Below are 21,643 nucleotides of genomic sequence, written 5' to 3'. Positions count from 1 at the left end.
ACTGAAACTTGGTAGACTTTGTCAGTTGAAATGAGTAATATATATTAGATCAAGCCAGTTAAAACTAATACTCAAACCTTGTCTGTGGATGAATTTTTGCTCATGGACTGTACTGACTACTGGAGGTGTATCCCCTCTCCCTCACTCTATATTTCCCTCCATACCTCCCTCCCTCCCTCTGTCTGGTGAAGACTGCTCTGGCCTGGTTAGGGCATGATCAAAGTATGTGCTGTGTTCCCTTCAGGGAGAATGTGAGAGGGCATAAGCCACAGTTTCACCTCCATGAGCTATTCCTGAGTTATGATTATGACCCTTGTCGGCAGGGCCGCCAATCGCTTTTCTTTTCTTTCTACCTAGACCACACTAAAAGGTATCCGGATAATGGCATGCTATTCAGTGTAGGCATTACCTCAAGTGGATGATACCCTGTGTGTCTGCATCAACACTGGTCTAGCGCTGAGATGAGGGCCCTGGAATTGGTCCTTCTCATCTCCCTGGCTGTCACTCATGTTGTTGTTATCCCCAGACCTGCTTATTGGTAGGATTAATGGTCTGAGTAATACCCATGTTTTCACATGTTTTGTGTCCCGAGGTAACCATTGTTGAATGTGAGATGGCATATGGTGAATATAACTGTTTATAGCGTTTTAATACCTTGTTTTTATTGTGTATAGCCATTAGATTTATGAGCTTTGTGTATGATGAGGTATTGTTGAGGCTGCTTTCATCTCGCGCCAAATGAATCCTCAACCACTACTGACAGAATAAATGATCACACGCACTTGCGCCTCATGTCTAAGTGCATCCAGGTGTTGCGGCCACGTGCCACGTTGTTTCCCCTCAAGAGCAGGGCACACACAGACTCTCGTGGCCAACTTCTCTTGGCAACGTGACAGCGCTGGCTCTGGAGGGCCCACTTGCACCCTGTCCAGATGGGCCAGGGGAGATGGTCAGTACTGCAACTCGCCAGACTGTGGTGACTCACCCGCTAATAACGGGGATGTGGCGTGGGTTCTGCGCTGATAACGCAATGAAACGGAAAAGGCACTAAAAATAGGGCTTTTAGTAGAAAGGTGCTGAGCTATCGGACCTGGGTCAAGCCTTTGGGAACTACCATAACAACAACATCATCCAGTGCTCTCAAGGGAACGACCAGAAAGGGAGACTTAAACCACTACTTAACAAGAGTCAAGAGCAGAGAGGGAGATCTGCACCACACCTCTCCACCAGTCAAAAGCCGAGAGGGAGACCCTGCACCACACCTCACCACCAGTCAAAAGCAGAGGGGGAGACCCTGCACCACACCTCACCACCAGTCAAAAGCAGAGAGGGAGACCCTGCACCACACCTCACCACCACAGTCAAAAGCAAGACTCGGCCTGGAATATCCCATTCAGGGGCACATGGTGGGAATGAAGGCCTGTGATACAAATGGCTTATAGTCTTGTATGGGTTACTGTTACAATTGACAAAGTGCATGCTCAGCTGTCGGAGTCCAGGACTCAACTTTTATTCTATTCTTTATGTGAAATATACTTTGAACACTGTGCAAATAGATTTTCTTAGAAGTGACAGGACTGAGAGTATGCCTTGATTTACCCACCCTGGAGCTTGTTGTTTAATTTGGATTGTTGAAGAATAAATCATTTAAATCAGGCCATCCCAATAGGCTTATCCCAATGTTCAGCTGTTTTGTTATCTGGCTTTGAGGCATGTGCAAAACTCTTTCCACCCCTGTCCATGTTTTAAAGTGACTACAGGAGTTGCTATATATATATAATGCTTTTGTCAATGTATTATGTCTGGACAGGAGGGTGAAACTAAAGAATAACCGGGTCAAAGCCAACTGCCTCAGGGCAGTGTAAGCACGGTCCAATTATGGATTAGTTTGACTTTCTTTAAAATTTGGAACAGCAGAGTTGAGGGATGGTGGATTAGCTGCACCTCACAAAAGGTGTTGTCATTGGCTGACCTCTACTCATATCAGAGCTTCTCTGCTGACTTACAATGGACCTCAGGGATACAAAGAGTACCATGGTAAAGTTGAGCAGCCTCTCCCATACTACTGTGCGTACAGCTTTGTGACAATTAATACATGGACCTCGCTGTGCTACATACATACAGTACCAGTCAAAAGTTTGGACACATCTACTCATTCAAGGGTTTTTCTTTATTTTTACTATTTTCTTCATTGGAAAACAATACTGAAGACATCAAAACTATGAAATAACACATATGGAATCATGTAGTAGCCAAAAAAACAAAATATATTTTAGATTTTTCAATGTAGCCACCCTTTGCCTTGATGACAGCTTTGCTCACTCTTGGCATTCTCTCAACCACCTTCACCTGGAATGTTTTTCCAAAAGTCTTGAAGTTCCCACATATGCTGAGCTGCTGGCCGCTGGCTGCTTTTCCTTCACTCTGTGGTCCAACTCCTCCCAAACCATCTCAATTGGGTTGAGGTTGTATGATTGTGGAGGCCAGGTCATCTGATGCAGCACTCCATCACTCTCTTTCTTGGTTAAATAGCCCTTACACAGCCTGGCGGTGTGTTGGGTCATTGTCCTGTTGAAAAACAAATGATAGTCCCACTAAGCGCAAACCAGATAGGATGGCGTAACACTGCAGGATGCTGGTTGTGTGCCTTGAATTCTAAAGAAATCACCGACCAGTGTCACAAGTAAATTTCGACTGCAATTAAAGAAACTTTAAAAGTTTTTGAATGCTCTGCATTGACTGACCTTCATGTTTAAAGTAATGATGGACTGTCGTTTCTCTTTTCTGATTTGAGCTATTCTTGCATTAATATGGACTTGGTCTTATTTTTTTACCAAATAGGGCGATCTTCTGTATACCACCCCTACCTTGTCACAACACAACTGATTTGGCTCAAACGCGTTAAGAAGGAAAAATGCATTACAGGTGACTACCTCATGAAGCTGGTTGAGAGAATGCCAAGAGTGTGGAAAGCTGTCAAGGCAAAGAGTGGCTACTTTGAAGAATATCAAATATATTTTGATTTAACACTTTTTTTTGGTTACTACATGATTCGATATGTGTTATTTCATAGTTTTGCTGCATCTCCCCAGTCACTGCAAACACCAATCCCAGATTATAAACTGGGTGGTTTGAGCCCTGAATGCTGATTGGCTGACAGCTGTGGTATATCAGACCGTATTCGCTTATCGCTGAGCTGTGGTAGTACTGGTCCGGGCCTCACATCGAAGATGGCTGTCTTCCATTCCGGCCCAGTTGGGGTTGGTCAAAGATGAAGGCCTGCCGTTTTTCTGCCATAAATGCCTTCCGAATCAGAAGCAGAGCCCTTGTTTGCCTGTCAGGCCGTTTTAAAGAAAGCTGGATTGTTTCCTCAGGCGCTGTTTTCCTGCGCCTTCCACTGTAAAACCATGGCTGGATGCCCCATCTCTCTCCCTCACAGGATACATCAATCTCCTTCAAAGGGATGTGTTTATGGAAGAGGCCTGTTAGGCTACACACACACACTGAGGAAAGTGAAATTGGATAGCCTGCAGGCTGTGGTAGAGTATGGACATGAGGTATCGCTCCAAGCTCCTTGTTTTCTTTTTTGACAATTGATGGGTTGAATGGCCACAGCCTAGCATGAACCCCTCTTTGGCCAGTTTGGGTGTTAATTCATCCATACTGGTCCATCCTTTACCTGTAGAAGTAGATTTTAATCTAAATTGCAAGGAATTTCCCTAAATTTGACCAGAGAATGTGTGACTCATTGATCAGAGAATGTGTGACTCATTTTTCCTTCCAGGAAGTTGCTTAGTAAGTAATACATGTAAGTACTAGTACACAGGAAGTCTTAATTAACTCCTCTAATCAGTCTCTAAAAGCTTCCAGTCTTTATGAACCCACTAACTGCTGCTGTCTTTGAACCCTCTGAAACCATTGTTCATATGGGAACCATGGAAGTAAACAAATACTTTTTAAGATCAAAATGGATTTTCCAAGATGTCTTTAAAAAAAATGACCACACCATGTATTATTTGTAAACCCAGTAAAATAAGAACTCTGATAAAAAATGAAAAAAAATCAATGGACTGCTGTCAACCTCAGGGCGGTGTTGAAATGGCCTATGTTTGTTGATAATCAGTCATTGGAGAGCCTATGTAAGTCTGATAAAGGTACAGATTAAACGGTGCTGAGAGACTAGGCAGAGGAAAGTACACCCCAGATCTCACTGATGCTTTCTTATGTGCTGCGCCACACAGTATATTCGGAAAGTATTCAGACCCCTTGACTTTTTCCACATTTTGTTACATTACAGCCTTATTGTAAAATTGATTTCAATTGTTTGTTTCCCCCCACATCAATCTACACACAATACCACATAATGACAAAGCAAAAACAGGTTTTTAGAAATGTTTGCAAATGTATAAAAAAAATACTAAACTGAAAATATCTTATTTACATAAGTATTCAGACCCTTATCCTCGGTTGCAACACTCACTACCGAGTTCCAAACTGCCTCTGGAAGCAACGTCAGCACAATAACTCTGTTGGGAGCTTCATGAAATGGGTTTCCATGGCCCAGCAGCCACACACAAGCTTAAGATCATGCGCAATGGCAAGCTTTGGCTGGAGTGGCGTCAAGCTCGTGGCCATTGGACTCTGGAGCACTGGAAATGTGTTTTCTGGAGCAATGAATCACTCTTTACCATCTGGCAGTCCAACGGACAAATCTGGGTTTGACGGTTGCCAGGCAAATGCTACCTGCCCCAATGCATAGGGTCAACTGTAAAGTTTAGTGGAGGTGGAATAATGGTCTGGGGCTGTTTTTCATGGTTCGGTAGTTCCAGTGAAGCGAAATCTTAACGCTACAGCATTCAATGACATTCTAGACGATTTTGTGGTTCCAACTTTGTGGCAACAGTTTGGTGAAGGCCCTTTCCTGTTTCAGCATGTCAATATCCCAGTGCACAGAGAGAAGTCCATACAGAAACGGTTAGTCGAGATCGGTGTGGAAGAATTTGACTGGCCTGCACAGAGCCCTGACCTCAACCCCATCAAACACCTTTGGGATGAATTGGAACGCCGACTGTGAGCCAGGCCTAATCGCCCAACATCAGTGCCCAACCTCACTCATGCTCTTGTGGCTGAATGGAAGCAAGTCCCCGCAGCAATGTTCCTACATCTAGTGGAAAACCTTCTCAGAAGAGTGAAGGCTGTTATAGACCCAAATGAGGGACCAACTCATTATTAATGCCCATGATTTTGGAATGAGATGTTCGACGAGCAGGTGTCCACATACTTTTGGTAATGCACCGTTAGCCCTATAAATAGGATGCAAAATTCATGATTTTAATAATACACTTTTATGTTTGGATATTGTCTTGTATTTGAAGGATGGTTGGTTGATTTTCAAATGTAGTCTACAAGTTATGTTATGTTAAGTTATGTTGGATTCATGCCTCCATCTCATCCAAAAATCTAAGTTGGCGAATAGGACTAAATCAAATCAAACTTTATTTCAAGTGCAATTAAAGTTTGATTTGATTTAGTGCTATTCTTTAACTTAGATTTTTGGTTGAGATTGAGACATGAATCGAACATATCAATTATTCTTTTGTGGACAAACTTTATATTGAATTGTGAACACAATCAAATATCAATTTTGAAGGAGTATCTTCTGCTTGGATAGTACACACACATTGGCCAGCTTATTAGGTATACCCATCTAGTACCGGTCGGACACCCCTTTGCCTCCATAAGTCTGAATTCTTCGGGGCAGGAAAACGTCGTTCATTTGGTATCAAGGGACCTCACGTGTGCCAGGAAAATGTTCCACACATCATTAGACCACCGCCACTAGCCTGTACGATTGACACCAGGCAGGATGGGGCTATGGACTCATGGTGCTTATGCCAAATCCCGACTTTGCCATCAGCATGACACAACAGGAACTGGGATTCGTTGGACCAGGTTATTTTTTTCCACTCCTCAATTGTCCAGTGTTGGTGATTGTGTGCCCACTGGAGCCACTTCTCCATGTTTTTATCTAATAGGAGTGGAAACGGTGTGGTCATCATCTGTGGTAACGACCGACAAGTGCGTGCCGAGATGCCTTCCTGCACACTTCTGTTGTACTTTGCCGTTATTTTCCTTTTTTGTGGTATGCCTTAGCTTGCACGATTCTTGCCATTCTCCTTCGACCTCTCATCAACGTGAAAAGCCCAGGACGCCGGCCGTTTCTGAGATACTGGAACTGGCGTTCCTGGCACAGACGATCATACCACGCTCAAAGGCGCTTAGGTCACTCGTTTGGCCCATTCTAATGTTCAATCTGAATGCAACAGTAACTGAATGCCTCTATGCCAGTCTGCCTGCTTTGTATTGCAAGCCACAGCCACATGACTCACTGTGTGTAGGAGCAAACCATTATCGTGAACGGGGTGGCGTTTTAAATAAATATTATGAATAACGTGCAGTATATAAAAGACTATATCCAAAGGTAAAAGTGTAATGTTATTATTAGTATCATGAATTTGGCATCCTATTTATAGGGCTAATGGTAGCTATTTCTAAACTTCCAAAGATGGATGAATGAGAGTATACCTAGCTAAATGTTGAAATTATGGTGTCCTTTATTGGGCAAATCAGATGTCAATGTAGCCTACATAAACTCAACCTCACTCCGAATTAACTTTCACATACAACTTATGTAATAAAAGTTAGTTACTTTCAACTATTCAGTGTTATTTTGGTAGTCTACTCAAATTAGTATGGAAGCTTATTAATGTCTAAATGTGTTGACAGGGGAGCTCCGCTGAATTGAACACCGCTTGTTTCCAAATCTAAGCAGGGTACATAGAGGTAATCATCTGGACGGTAGACTTGTTCTCTCTGAAGTGCATTGCCCCTCGTATACTAGTAGGAGTCAATGTTCAGGCAGGAATCGTTGGATTTTGGCTTCACATTTTATTTCAGTATACCTCTGTATTTAGGTTCATGAGGCATGACACTGAAATGATGTTGATTCAAACATACCATTTTACTATCAACATTGAAACAAGTTCAAATAAAATGTCTAGGGCTGTCCCCGACAAAAATAAAATCTTAGTAGACCGAGAGTCGTCTGTTCTTTCAGCCAATCGATCAGTCAAAACATTTTAACGTGAATTTTTCCATATGTTTTAATAAAATTAACTATATGTAGGCTACTGAGCTGGTCTGATGCTTTAAGCGTTGTAATTAAAAATGAAGACGCAGAAATTACTAAAAAGGGAGCCAGAGATCAATATATCATAACTAGAAGAAAATAACCTGTTCCTAACCACCTCCTCCCGCTGCTGCTGGCCTTCTGTTAAGCTCCTGAAGTTGCTGGTAAAGGGCTACACCAGCGGTCTGCAAGCTTTTCAATTTGGAGTGCCAATTTATCGTACCATTTCTACAGATCTGCGTGCCAGTTATGATTTTTATATGCACATTTTCGTGGAACAGTTTCAATTTATAATAGTTTTCATATCTCAAGCAATGTCATGTCGTTAATCAAAATTCTAAATGAAAAAGATACTTTTAGATTGGTAACTTTCTATTGCCATTGCCAATATGTAAAAATAGCAGCCTGCAGGTAGCCAATATCCTGATAAAAATAAATATCCTATAAGTCATATTGGCTACACATGGCCTGTCTGCAAGGAACTTGTCAACTATCAACTTGGTCCAGCCCGAAGCTAGTGCTAGCAAACTTACAACATTAAATACAATATTTTGGGCCCTCAGTTTCCCACACCAGTAAGCTCCTGACACACAGCTGTAGATAATTTGTGCAAGGGATAAGAAGTAATCAGGTAGGCCTATTTTATGGAGTTTCCACTGGATCGGAGCATGACATTTTCTTCCCCTTTCATGCTGTGGTTATCGAAAGGGAGAGAGCTGGAAAGATTTTTCAAATAGGCTATGTTGAGGAACTATTTTCATTCTCAATGGATGTAAAAACATACTTTGTTTACTTGCTGCTTGAGGCGAAGAAAAAATTACTTTGAGAAGCTCCACAGTGGTGGTGAGTTAAGACAGTCAGAAATAGTATCAGATCCCCAGATCTGGGCAAATTTATAGGCCTACATTTGCTTGCAGGCCAGGTAGCCTAGGCCTACTTCTATACGTAATCAGGTGCGTTTCCTTTCTCAAGATTGACAGGAGCGCTCCAAACAAAAGACAATTTATAAATTGACAACTCGTAAATGGAATGAAAGTGTAGCCTAGGTTGTGCGTTCTGCAAACGGTGTCCACTCCTACAATGAGGAAGGTAAGACTCATAATATATTGAATATATTAACAGAAATGACCGTAACCAAACAAACATTGTAGATTCGAAATTATGGGAATTTACTCTAAATGTAGACTTACTACCGGTGTGCCATTGCCACAGCCTCTGCAATGGATTAGTCCACTGAGACAGGTGTGAATGACGGATGTCTTGTGTGCCATTTAAAAAAAAATATATATACAGTGCATTCGGAAAGTATTCAAACCCCTTGACTTTTTCCACATTTTGTTATGTAACAGCCTTATTCAAAAATGGATTAAATCTTTTTTCCCATCAATCTACACACAATATCCCATAATGACAATCAAACTGTTTATTTTTTATTTTTGCAAATGTATAAAAAATGTAAACTGAAATGTCACGTTTACATAAGTATTCAGACCCTTCACTCAGTACTTTGTTGAAGCACCTTTGGCAGCAATTACAGCCAGTATAACGCTACAAGCTTGGCACACCTGTATTTGGAGTTTCTCCCATTCCTCTCTGCAGATCCTCTCAAGCTCTGTCACGTTGGATGGGAAGCGTTGCTGCAGAGCTATTTTCAGGTCTGTTCAAAAATGTTTGATCGGCTTCAAGTCCGGGCTCTGGCTGGGCCACTCAAGGACATTCAGAGACTTGTCCAGAAGCCACTCCTGCATTGTCTTGGCTGTATACATAGGGTCGTTGTCCTGTTGGAAGGTGAACCTTCACCCTAGTCTGAGGTCCTGAGCACTCTGGAGCAGGTTTTCGTCAAGGATCTTTCTGTCCTTTGCTCCGTTCATCTTTGCCTGGATCCTGACTAGTCTCCCAGCCCTGCCACTGAAAAACATCCCCACAGCATGATGCTGCCACCACCATGCTTCACCGTAAGGATGGTGCCAAGTTTTCTCCAGGCGTGATGCTTGGCATTCAGGCCAAAGAGTTCAATCTCGGTTTCATCATACCAGAGAATCTTGTTTCTCATGGTCAGAGTCTTTAGGTGCCCTTTGGCGAACTACAAGTGGGCTGTCATGTGCCTTTTACTGAGGAGTTGCTTCAGTCTGGACAGTCTACCGTAAAGGCCTGATTCGTGGAGTGCAGCAGAGATGGTTGTCTTTCTGGAAGGTTCTCCCATCTCCACAGAGGAACTATAGAGCTCTGTCAGAGTGACCGTCAGGTTCTTGGTCACCTCCCTGACCAAGCCCCTTCTCCCCCGATTGTTTGGCCGGGCGGCTCTAGGAAGAGTCTTGGTGGTTCCAAACTTCTTGATGATGGAGGCCACTCTGTTCTTGTGGACCTTCAATGCTGCAGAAATGTTTTTGTACCCTTCCCCAGATTTGTGCCCTGACACAATCTTGTCTCTGAGCTGTACGGACAATTCCTTCGACCTCCTGGCTTGGTTTTTGCCAAGATATGCGCTGTCAACTGTGGGACCATTATATAGACAGGTGTGTGCCTTTCCAAATCATGTCCAATCAATTGATTTTTACCACAGGTGAACTCCAATGAAGTTGTAGAAACATCTCAAGGATGATCAATGGAAACAGGATGCGCCTGAGCTCAATGTCGAGTCTCATAGCAAAGGGTCTGAATGCTTATGTAAATAAGGTATTTCTGTTTTATTTTTAATAAATATGCAAACATTTCTAAAAACCTTTGTTTAGATTGCTGATTAATTTTTATTTATTTATTCCATTTTAGAATAAGGCTTAACCTGTTGGGGCTAGGGGGCAGTATTTTCACGGCTGGATAAAAAAACGTACCCGATTTAATCTGGTTACTAATCCTACCCAGTAACTAGAATATGCATATACTTATTATATATGGATAGAAAACACCCTAACGTTTCTAAAACTGTTTGAATGGTGTCTGTGAGTATAACAGAACTCATTTGGCAGGCAAAACCCTGAGACAGATTCTGACAGGAAGTGGATATCTGATGTGTTGTATTACCTTTAAACCTATGCCATTGAAAAACACAGGGGCTGAGGAATATTTTGGCACAAGACAGTAAATTAGGAGAGATGGACTAGGCTACATGGACTAGGCTACATGTTGCCATTCTTTCAAAAAGTCTGACAGGATTTATCACACCTCTGATGTAACTCTACAAAAATGCAGGCCTGACCAGACTCATCTTAAGTTTTAATCTTCGTCTTCATGATTTAAGTGTGCTGTCAATCTGTCACTGAAGTCCACTGCAGGCCCTCTCCAGCTGCCACACACGTGTCTGCCTTTTACACTGTTACACTCCTAGCCCCCATGACCAGGAATAGCTTTCCACTGAGCAACATGGCAAGGACAACTGGTCAAAGAATATAATTAGTCATCGCAGCTCACTTCCTATTGCTTCCACTAGATGTCACCAGCCTTTACAAAGTGTTTTGAGTCTTTTACTGTGAGATCTGACCGAACAAGAGCCATGGAACGGTGATGGCCGATTAGACTCTGGCGCGCGAGTTCATGTTGGGTACCCTCGTTCCAATACGTTATAAAAGAATGCATTCGTCCACCTTGAATATTATTCATGTTCTGGTTAAAAAAGGCCCTAATGATTTATGCTATACAACGTTTGACATGTTTGAACGAAAGTAAATATATTTTTTCCCCTCGTTCATGAAGTGAAGTCCGGCGGGCTTAGATCATGTGCTAACAAGACAGAGATTTTTGGACATAAATGATGAGCTTTTTTGAACAAAACTACATTCGTTATGGACCTGTGATACCTGGAAGTGACATCTGATGAAGAGAATCAAAGGTAATGGATTATTTACATAGTATTTTAGATCTCCCCAACATGGCGGCTAGTCTGTATCGCAACGCGTATTTTTCTGGGCGCAGTGCTCAGATTATTGCAAAGTGTGATTTCCCAGTAAGGTTATTTTTAAATCTGGCAAGTTGATTGCGTTCAAGAGATGTAAATCTATAATTCTTTAAATGACAATATAATATTTTACCAATGTTTTCTAATTTTAATTATTTAATTTGTGGCGCTGACTTGACTGCCGGTTATTGGAGGGAAACGATTTCCTCAACATCAATGCCATAGTAAAACGCTGTTTTTGGATATAAATATGAACTTGATAGAACTACAAATGCATGCATTGTCTAACATAATGTCCTAGGAGTGTCATCTGATGGAGATTGTAAAAGGTTAGTGCATCATTTTAGCTGGTTTTATGGTTTTGGTGACCCTGTCTTTGAATTGACAAAACATTACACACAGCTATTGTCAATGTACTCTCCTAACATAATCTAACTTTATGCTTTCGCCGTAAAACCTTTTTGAAATCGGACAACGTGGTTAGATTAAGGAGATGTTTATCTTTCAAAGGGTGTAAGATAGTTGTATGTTTGAAAAATTTGAATTTTGACATTTATTTGGTTTCAAATTTGCCGCTCTTGAAATGCACCTGCTGTTGATGGAGTGCACCACGGGGGGGGACGCTAGCGTCCCACCTAGCCCATAGAGGTTAACAAAATGTGGAAAAAATCAAGGGGTCTGAGTACTTTCCGAAGGCACTATATTTGGGACTAAATATAAAAAAGTATTTGTTGACCAACAGCCTATCAACCAAACAATCGACCAGTCGACTAAATGGGGTCAGTCCTAAAAATGTCCAAATGACATGAAATTCAACAAAATTTCAACTTCCCAATTGAATGTAGGATGAAAAAGATTTATGTTTCTACATGACATTTTCAATGCAATTTCAACATTACATAGTTCTGATAATTATGTTGAAATTAGATTAATGTAACAACCTGTTAGTCAGGTTAAGTCAATGTATTTAAGTGAACATTTTATCCTAATTTCAATGTTTACAACGCTGGTTCAAATTAGATCAAAACATATAACTGGTTGACTACTTATTTCAAATCCAATGTATTTTCCACGGTGATTCCTAGTCACAATACGGATTCAGCTAGTGTGTACCCAGAGGGCAGTGTGTGATTTGTCGTTGTTGGCAGTCCCATTTAGTAATATTGGTATAACCCGGGAGTGACTGAATTCCCCAATCTGTGGCTGTCGCTGACACACTTTTTCCGTGTGACAGGAGGCAAAAAGCCCAACTGCAAATCTAAACCCCCGCCAGTTGGTATTTTTACATTTTTCAATATTGCCTCCTCGAGAGATGCAGTCCGCCATTTTGTCATTTATATGCAGACATTTAAGTCAGATTGCATATAATGATGTGTTTTCTCCAAAGATAAACAGCGATTTGAGGGAAATCGGAGTTCTGTGGCACATCACCATTTAGCTGTGGTGACAAGCAACCAGACTGTTCTTTTCTCCTGCTTCCAGTAAGTAAGTGTATTTAGAGGAGATTACAGTTTGGAATCTGACAGGAAAAAGCCTTTAGTACTGTCTTTGTCTGCCTGTGGATCATAGACTGTCTCATGAGACGTTCTCCCTTAATGCTCTGCACTCTAGAGACACGGATGGTCCTCTATCAAGACAGTAAATTAGGAGAGATGGACTAGGCTACATGGACTAGGCTACATGTTGCCATTCTTTCAAAAAGTCTGACAGGATTTATCACACCTCTGATGTAACTCTACAAAAATGCAGGCCTGACCAGACTCATCTTAAGTTTTAATCTTCGTCTTCATGATTTAAGTGTGCTGTCAATCTGTCACTGAAGTCCACTGCAGGCCCTCTCCAGCTGCCACACACGTGTCTGCCTTTTACACTGTTACACTCCTAGCCCCCATGACCAGGAATAGCTTTCCACTGAGCAACATGGCAAGGACAACTGGTCAAAGAATATAATTAGTCATCGCAGCTCAATTTTTTTTATTTTCCTTAGTGGCATACATGCCACCGCCAGACATTGTGAGCGTCCTTTCTGAGAGTTCTGCATCAAGAAAATCTTCCACCTTCCAAGTGTTGAAGAGCTATTAAAGTTCTTTAAGACTGTGAAAACTAATTTGGGGCTTATACGATTTTAACCTTACAGAGGCTAAATTGATTCATGTTCTTGCCTCAACTAGGTGCAATAGGTGGATAGATATATTTAACTATAGAATATGTGAACTTATGGTCTTATACATACAATGCATCATGCCCAGTCTCCCAGCTCTGCCCTAGACTGTTGGAGGCGACAGAAGGACTTATCCACGGAAACCGTTTGGCCCACTTAGCCAAGGAGGGGTAGGGCTGGATGGGGAGGGGATGCTGGCTGGCACTAACTGCAGGCATCCATTAAAGCTAATCACCACGAATTAGCAAGGCAGAGTGGGGATGCCTGTTGTGGGCTGAGTAATGACACCCCCACCCCCCCTTTGATACACTACAGTGGGCCATGAGCCATACACATGAGCACACTGTAAACTTGTGATGGATTCTGGGTTCTGACTCTTAAACTTGGAACAGTGTTAATTATCGGGTATTCTATTGAAATATTGAGTGCTATGGTCTAGAGGGTGTACACCAGAAGTTAATGGTTATCTGTAGGAGGAATGTATATGGTGGAGGCAATTAAACTTGGAATGTACTGAGTGCAGGGAAGACGATCAGATGTTGGCAGGCACTGATAAGGGCGGAGAGCTGTGGATTAGTGAGGAAGCGGGTCGAGGTCAGGTCACCCTAAGGGAGAAGGAACAGTTTGTGGCCCGTATCACTTAACTTCTTGCCTAGCAATAAAGATGTAAGATTTAAAGAGGCGGAGGATACTCCACCCAAATCGGGGTGTGTGTGTATATATATATATATACTACCACTGGTGGAAACATGTCTTTGTGCAGCTCTATTGACCCAATGGGTGAATTAACTTGGTTTAAGCTTTACTAATCGTCCGTGAGTTAATAGGTTCATTTAGAACCTAACACCTGGGAAAAAAACTGAATTGCTTTTAACACTGATTTATGACCTCTGTTGTACCACAGTGGTAATAGTGTATACTGCATATGTATTCCCGTCTCGTGGTACAGTAAGCCTTTATGACCCAGAGGACCATTTTGTATGTCTGCTAATTCCCTTTTAATATATCAAAGCATCCTGAGACATGCCGCTGCTGGCAATGCTAAAGCTATAGATGTGAATTAGACTCCGCGGACCTGGCATGGTACTGGGGACATGGAGCCGACGCGCATCTGCAGGCTCTCTCTTGTGTTTTTACAGTCCGTGAAATAAGGAGACGCACAAAGGCTTTCTCATGGAGCCTGACGTTCTTCTGAACCCTGCCAGATGTTTTTGAGGAGATGAAAAACATATTGCTGCAGAAACATGCAAATACAACAATGTCTACAGAGTAGGGCTAGCCTGACTGTCGTGTGTGTGTGTGTGTGTGTGTGTGTGAATGCTAGTTACTAAGACCTTATGGCTAATTTGGCTCAGCGATGGCTTTTCTCTCCTGTGGAAGCTATTGGCCCCTTCATCGCATTCAAATGCTGTGGGAGGAGGTCAAAAGCCAATAGAGACATGAGTGATGGCTTGTTTACAAGCACTGCCAAAACACAAGCTGTGCGTTGGCCAGCTCTGAGTTGTGATTTTAAATAAGCCATTTGTCTCCAACTTTTAAGGGTAGTGGTAGTGAATTCACTGAACCTGTTGGAAATGTTTCAGTGAAGCACTTCTAGTATTACTGTGTCTACAGCCATGACAGTGAAACTGATTCCACTTCACTGTCTCGTTGTCAAGCACAGAACAGGGGCCTTTATTCTGGTATTTGATATTGTATTAGGATCCCCATTAGCTGTTGCAAAAGCAGCAGCTACTCTTCCTGGGGACCACACAAAACATGAAACGTGACACAATACAGAACATGAGTAGACAAGAACAGCTCATGGACAGAACTACATAAAACATTTTTAAAGGCACACGTAGCCTACATATCAATGCATACACACAAACTATCTGGTCAAATAGGGGAGAGGCGTTGTGCCGTGAGGTGTTGCTTCATCTGTTTTTTGAAACCAGGTTTGCTGTTCATTTGAACAATGTGAGATTAAACGGAGTTCCATGCAATAATGGCTCTATATAATAATGTACACTTTCTTGAATTTGTTCTGGATTTGGGGACTGTGAAAAGATGTCTGGTGGCATGTCTGGTGGGGTAAGTGTGTGTGTGTCAGAGCTGTGTGTAAGTTGACTATGCAAACAATTTGGGATTTTCAGCACATTAATGTTTCTTATAATAATAAGTGATGCAGTTAGTCTCTTCTCAACTCTTAGCCAAGAGAGACTGGCATGCATAGTATTTATATCAGCCCTCTGATTACAATGAAGAGTGAGATGTGCTGCTCTGTTCTGAGCCAGCTGTAGCTTAACTAGGTATTTCCTTGCAGCACTGGACCACACGACTGGACAATAATCAAGATTAGACAAAACTAGAGCCTGCAGAAATTGAATTGTGTGGTGTCAAAAAGCAGAGCATCTCTTTATTACGGACAGACCTCTCCCGTCTTTACAACCATTGAATCTATATGTTTTGACCATGACGGTTTACAATCTAAGGTAACGCCAAGTAATTTGGTCTTCTCAACTTGTTCAACAGCCACACCATTCATTACCAGATTCAGCTGTGGTCTAGAATTTAGGGAATGTGGTCAAGAAAAATGCTGTCCCTATGTGTGTAATGCAAAGTCCGATAAACATTTGCATTAACTTGGTCATGTTTAGGCACAAGAAGGATGGCGGTACGGGGAGGTACTATTTGAACATATCTGACTACAAGTACTTTCGGATTTCCTCTTGCAAAATCTATCCAACGCATGCCCTACTGAACACGAATTGTTGCGAATACCCAAACACCAGCAGAGCCTGTCATCCATGTCCAGAGGGATGTGATGTGACTGCTGAGAGAGTGAGACTGACCACGTATCTGTTGTGTGTCCACAGGAGGAATGCTTCCTCAACCTAGAGGCGCCCATCGCTAGAGTCTGCGGCTACGACACTCCCTTCCCCCACATCTTCGAACCCTTCTACATCCCAGACAAGTGGAAGTGCTTTGACGCCGTCAAGAAGTTGATCAGCTACTGATCTCCAACTACTGATCCCCAGGTGAGTACCACGTTGGAAATGGATGTGTCTGTCCTCTGGGGTTTGTAGGTTTTAACTGTACAACTTTTTGAATAAAAAATAAAAGAAATCCAATCATAAATCACCTCCAACCACTTTTTAACATGGATTCATACTTCATAAAGAACAATGTAGATTATATCAGAAGCCTTATATCAGGTATGCGTTCAGGAGTCGCAATGTTCTGGAACGTTGCCAATAGAAATGTACAGTGGCAAGAAAAAGTATGTGAACCCTTTGGAATTACTGGATAAATGCATAAATTGGTCATCAATTTTGATCTGATCTTCATCTAAGTCACAACAATAGACAAACAAAGTGTGCTTAAACTAATAACACATAAATTATTGTATTTTTCTTGTCTATATTGAATACATTATTTAAACATTCACAGTCTAGGTTGGAAAAAGTATGTGAACCTCTAGGCTAATGACTTCTCCAAAAGCTAATTGGAGTCAGGAGTCCGCTAACCTTGAGTCCAATTTGAGATGTTGGTTAGAGCTGCCTTGCCCTATAAAAAACACTCACAAACTGTGAGTTTGCTATTCACAAGTGCATTGCCTGATGTGAACCATGCCTCGAACAAAAGAGATCTCAGAAGACCTAAGATGAATAATTGTTGACTTGCATGAAGCTGGAAAGGTTTACAAAAGTATCTCTAAAAGCCTTGATGTTCATCAGTCCACGGTAAGACAAATTGTCTATAAATGGAGAAAGTTCAGCACTGTTGCTACTCTCACTAGGAGTAGCCATCCTGCAAAGATAACTGCAAGAGCACAGCGCAGAATGCTCAATGAGGTTAAGAAGAATCCTAGAGTGTCCGCTAAAGACTTACAGAAATCTCTGGAACATGTTAACATCTGTTGACAAGTCTACAATATGTAAAACACTAAACAAGAATGGTGTTCATGGAAGGATACCACAGAAAAAGCCATTGCTGTCCCAAAAAACCATTGCTGCACATTTGAAGTTTGCAAAATTGCACCTGGATGTTCCCCAGCGCTACTGGCAAAATATTCTGTGGACAGATCAAACTACAGTTGAGTTGTTTGGAAGGAACACACAACACTAGGTTTGGGGGGGGAAAAAAGGCACAGCACATCAAAACCTCATCCCAACTGTAAAGTATGGTGGAGGGATCATCATGGTTTGGGGCTGCTTTGCTGCCTCAGGGCCTGGACAGCTTGCTATCATCAACCGAAAAATGAATTCCCAAGTTTATCAAGACATTTTGCAGGATAATGTTAGGCTATCTGTCTGCCAATTGAAGCTCAACAGAAGTTGGGTGATGCAACAGGACAACGACCCAAAACACAGAAGTAAATCAACAACAGAATGGCTTCAACAGAAGAAATGCGCCTTCTGGAGTGGCCCTGTCAGAGTCCTGACAGAGTCAACCCAATTGAGATGCTGTGGCATGACCTCGAGCAGTTCACACAAGACTAGAGGTCAACCGATTATGATTTTTCAACGCCGATATCGATTATTGGAGGACCAAAAAAGCCGATACCAATTTAATCGGCTTATTATTATTATGATTTTTGTGTGTATGTGTATATATATATACATACACACACACACACACACACACACACACACACAGCTCTGAAGTGACAATGATACTGAAGAGTCTGCTTAGGAGACATACTCTCAACTGTTTGAATAATAAAAATAGAGTTTAAGTTACCTGTGATGAATGCTGAAAACAAAAACTGTAATTTCTATATGCAGGAAATCCTATTTTAATAATGGGCATGGTAAGAATTGACTACCAAAGTGCGAGTCATAATTCCCATGACACCTTCTAGCAAAATCTGAAAAGCGGTTCCTTCATTTATTCCATAGGATATTTTTAGATTAACTTAAAATAAGGTCTGTTTGGTTTAGGCTTACACCACCTTGCCAATTTTATAACTGTGTAGATATCCATAGGATACAACTCTGATCAATATAAGCGAAGGTCATTTTTTTTGTAGAGTGGATTTATGAAAATATGTTGACAAACGTTACCTAGTGAGATTTACACGGGTATGAAAACGCCGAGGCGGTTTAAGCACAAAACACAGACCTTATTTGAAGTAAATCAAGACATTCTCTATGGAAGACATGAACGGTAAAATAACGAAGGAACCCCTTTCAAGTTCAGCCGCAAGTTATTACAGGAATTATGACGCGTCGACTATTTCTCTCTAAACCATATACCTTTGACTATTACGAGCCTGCTGCTGCCTACCACCGCTCAGTCAGACTGCTCTATCAAATCATAGACTTAACTATAATATAATAAACCTTAGTTTCCGGATTTGACCATATTAATGACCTATCATCTCGAAAACATTATTCTTTCAGTGACATATGGAACCGTTCCGTATTTTATCTAACGGGTGGCATCCATAAGTCTAAATATTCCTGTTACATCGCACAACCTACAATGTTATTTCATAGTTCCGTAAAAGTCTGGCAAATTAATTCGCAACGAACCAGATTCTGTATACCCTGATTCTGCGTGCAACGAACACAAGAGAACTGACACAATTTCACCTGGTTAATATTGCCTGCTAACCTGGATTTCTTTTAGCTAAAATATGCAGGTTTAAAAATATATACTCCTGTGTATTGATTTTAAGAAAGGCATTGATGTTTATGGTTAGGTACAGTCGTGCAACGATTGTGCTTTTTTTCGCGAATGCGCTTTTGTTAAATCATCCCCGTTTGGCGAAGTCTGCTGTCTTTGTTAGGAAGAAATAGTCTTCACAGTTCACAACAAGCCAGGCGGCCCAAACTGCTGCATATACCCTGACTCTGTTTGCAAGAGAAGTGACACATTTTCCCTAGTTAAAAGAAATTCATGTTAGCAGGCAATATTAACTAAATATGCAGGTTTAAAAATATATACTTGTGTATTGATTTTAAGAAAGACATTGATGTTTATGGTTAGGTACACATCGGAGCAAAGACAGTCCTTTTTCGCGAATGCGCACCACATCGATTATATGCAAAGCAGGACAGGCTAGATAAACTAGTAATATCATCAACCATGTGTAGTTAATTAGTGTTTATGATTGATTGATTGTTTTTTATAAGATAAGTTTAATGCTAGCTAGCAACTTACCATGGCAATGTAAAACAGGTGGTTAGAGCGTTGGGCTAGTTAACGTAAGGTTGCATCCCCAAGCTGACAAGGTAAAAATCTGTCGTTCTACCCCTGAACAAGGCAGTTAACCCACCGTTCCTAGGCCATCATTGAAAATAAGAATGTGTTCTTTAACTGACTTGCTAGTTAAATAAAGGTTAAAAAAAAAAAATAATAATAATAATAAAAATAAAAAATATATTAAAATCGGCAAATCGGTGGCCAAAAATAGCGATTACCGATTGTTATGAAAACTTGAAATCGGCCCTAATTAATCAGCCAGTCCGATTAATCGGTCGACCTCTACACAAGACACCCCAAGAATATTGCTAAACTGAAACAGTTTTGTAAAGAGGAATGGTCCGCAACTACTGAAAACATTTGGTTGAGGTTATTGCTGCCAAAGAAGGGTCAACCAGTTATTAAATCCAAGGGTTCACATACTTTTTCCACCTTGCACTGTTTACACAGTGTGTTCAAGAAAGACATGAAAACGTATAATTGTTTGTTATTAGTTTAAGCAGACTGTGTTTGTCTATTTGTTGTGACCTAGATGACGATCAGATAAAATTGTATTACCAATTTATGCAGAAGTCCAGGTAATTCCAAAGGGTTCTCACATACATTTTCTTCCCACTGTATTTTGTAGAGCTGACGTGATTCCCTGTTTGACATGACTGAGGACCAGTTCTGCATGATATATTTTTATCTGAAAACTCTGACTGACAAGATGTCTAGATTTAATGATTATGCTTCATGTCTCCAATTGAACTTGTGTAGCTCCATGCTGTTTTTTTTTTTTTATAGTTTGTGCAAATGATTATCTTTTATTTGTGGCAGCGTTGATGAGTAATTCACTGTGAAATGGAGAGCGCTGTCGTCATTCGCCTCGATCAGCTGTGTTTTTAATCCCTTTTTTAATTGCCTGTGTCGTTTTGAGCACCATGTTGTAAAAACAAGCCTGGGAAGAAGTCACCAAAGGGATGGTAAATTGAGTTCCACATGAGTCAACCCCCGCCTTTCTCTCGCTCTCTCGCTCCCTCTGCAATGTCAAGTAAGATATCTGGACTGACGTACTGAACCTTTCTCTTCTCCTTATTCTTCCCAGAGCCACCTCTCGGAGGACCTGGACTCAGAGCTTTCTCTTGCCATTGTTCTCACCAATGGACATTATCCAGAAAAATACACTTTGTCGGCCATCCAATCAGGAAGCATAATCCAGACGGTTCTTTTGGCCCTCCGTGTGCAAGCACAGACTGTTACTTCTGGTTTAGTGAACCTTTTCTGTAAATGGGGAATAGGTGTCCTCTTGGTCGTCTCTCTTACTACTGTACGCTTTCTAGCTTCCATGGTAAATCAGATCCACACAGACAGTTTCACAAACACTAATGTGAGTACCAGTAAGTGTTATTCAATAGGAACTCTGACTGTTAGGATTGTTGTCTCTGCCTCAGTCTTCCCTGTTTAATTTTACTCTTTGAGTGACCCTTTGCCTTTCTAATCTTAGTTTTGTTTCACATCAAGTTGACTGTACTAAAAATAATGGACCTGTTTTTTTTGTTTTTTTTTTATGAAAATAAAGTAATTGACCTTGCAGTGGTACATCAGCCTCATTATGTTTGACAGTTCATTAAAGGGACAATCTGAAGTAACTACATCCATTTTTTAACTTATAAATTAATAATATGTACCCATTGATTCTTGAAGAATATAACTTATAAATGTCTCATGAGTTCAACTGTCGTAACCCATCAAAACCCACAATATAAGCTTGTTTTACTCCAATGTTTGTAAACGCAGTCAATGTATACAAACACTGTATAGCCTCAAAATATGATTACTATAATTTTTATATCATGGATGGTCAGTCCTTGCATCCATAGCTCTATCTATGAAATTGAGTGGTTACATTTCTCTAGCCCCATCCCTCAGCTTTTTGGTGAAACAGTGGCGGGGAGTACACTTTATTGTTTCAACTGCTGATTGCCACTTTAATGTCTTGATGGTTTTCATAGCTGAGATAGTAGAGTTTTTATACTGGTCATTCACTTTTATGATGAAGCTATGTAGGTGACCTTTTGAGAATATTTGAGTAAGATCGACTGAATCTGTTGTGGAATACCTCCATGGGCTCTCGAGTAGCGCAGAGGCCTAAGGCACTGCATCTGTACTAGAGGTGTCACTGCAGACCCTGGTTCGATTCCAGGCTGTATCACAACCGGCCGTGATT

The 21,643-nt window shown here is 41.2% G+C and overlaps 1 protein-coding gene across 1 annotated transcript in view; it reads left to right on the top strand.

Moving 5' to 3' along the window:
* The window catches only part of LOC106605051 (2-oxoisovalerate dehydrogenase subunit beta, mitochondrial), a 90,078-nt gene extending 69,069 nt beyond the window's left edge, over positions 1-21,009 (top strand). The window contains exons 10-11 of the mRNA XM_014200299.3: positions 16,101-16,262; positions 20,522-21,009. Coding sequence (XP_014055774.1) covers positions 16,101-16,241 — 141 coding nt within the window. The 3' untranslated portion in view covers positions 16,242-16,262; positions 20,522-21,009. The remainder of the gene's footprint in view (positions 1-16,100; positions 16,263-20,521) is intronic.
* The last annotated feature ends 634 nt before the right edge of the window (positions 21,010-21,643 follow it).

The sequence above is a fragment of the Salmo salar genome, chromosome 05 (genome assembly GCF_965601325.2).
Source record: "Salmo salar chromosome 05, fSalSal1, whole genome shotgun sequence".
NCBI classification, from domain to species: Eukaryota; Metazoa; Chordata; class Actinopteri; order Salmoniformes; family Salmonidae; genus Salmo; species Salmo salar.
This window is presented reverse-complemented; position numbering and strand designations above follow the sequence as displayed.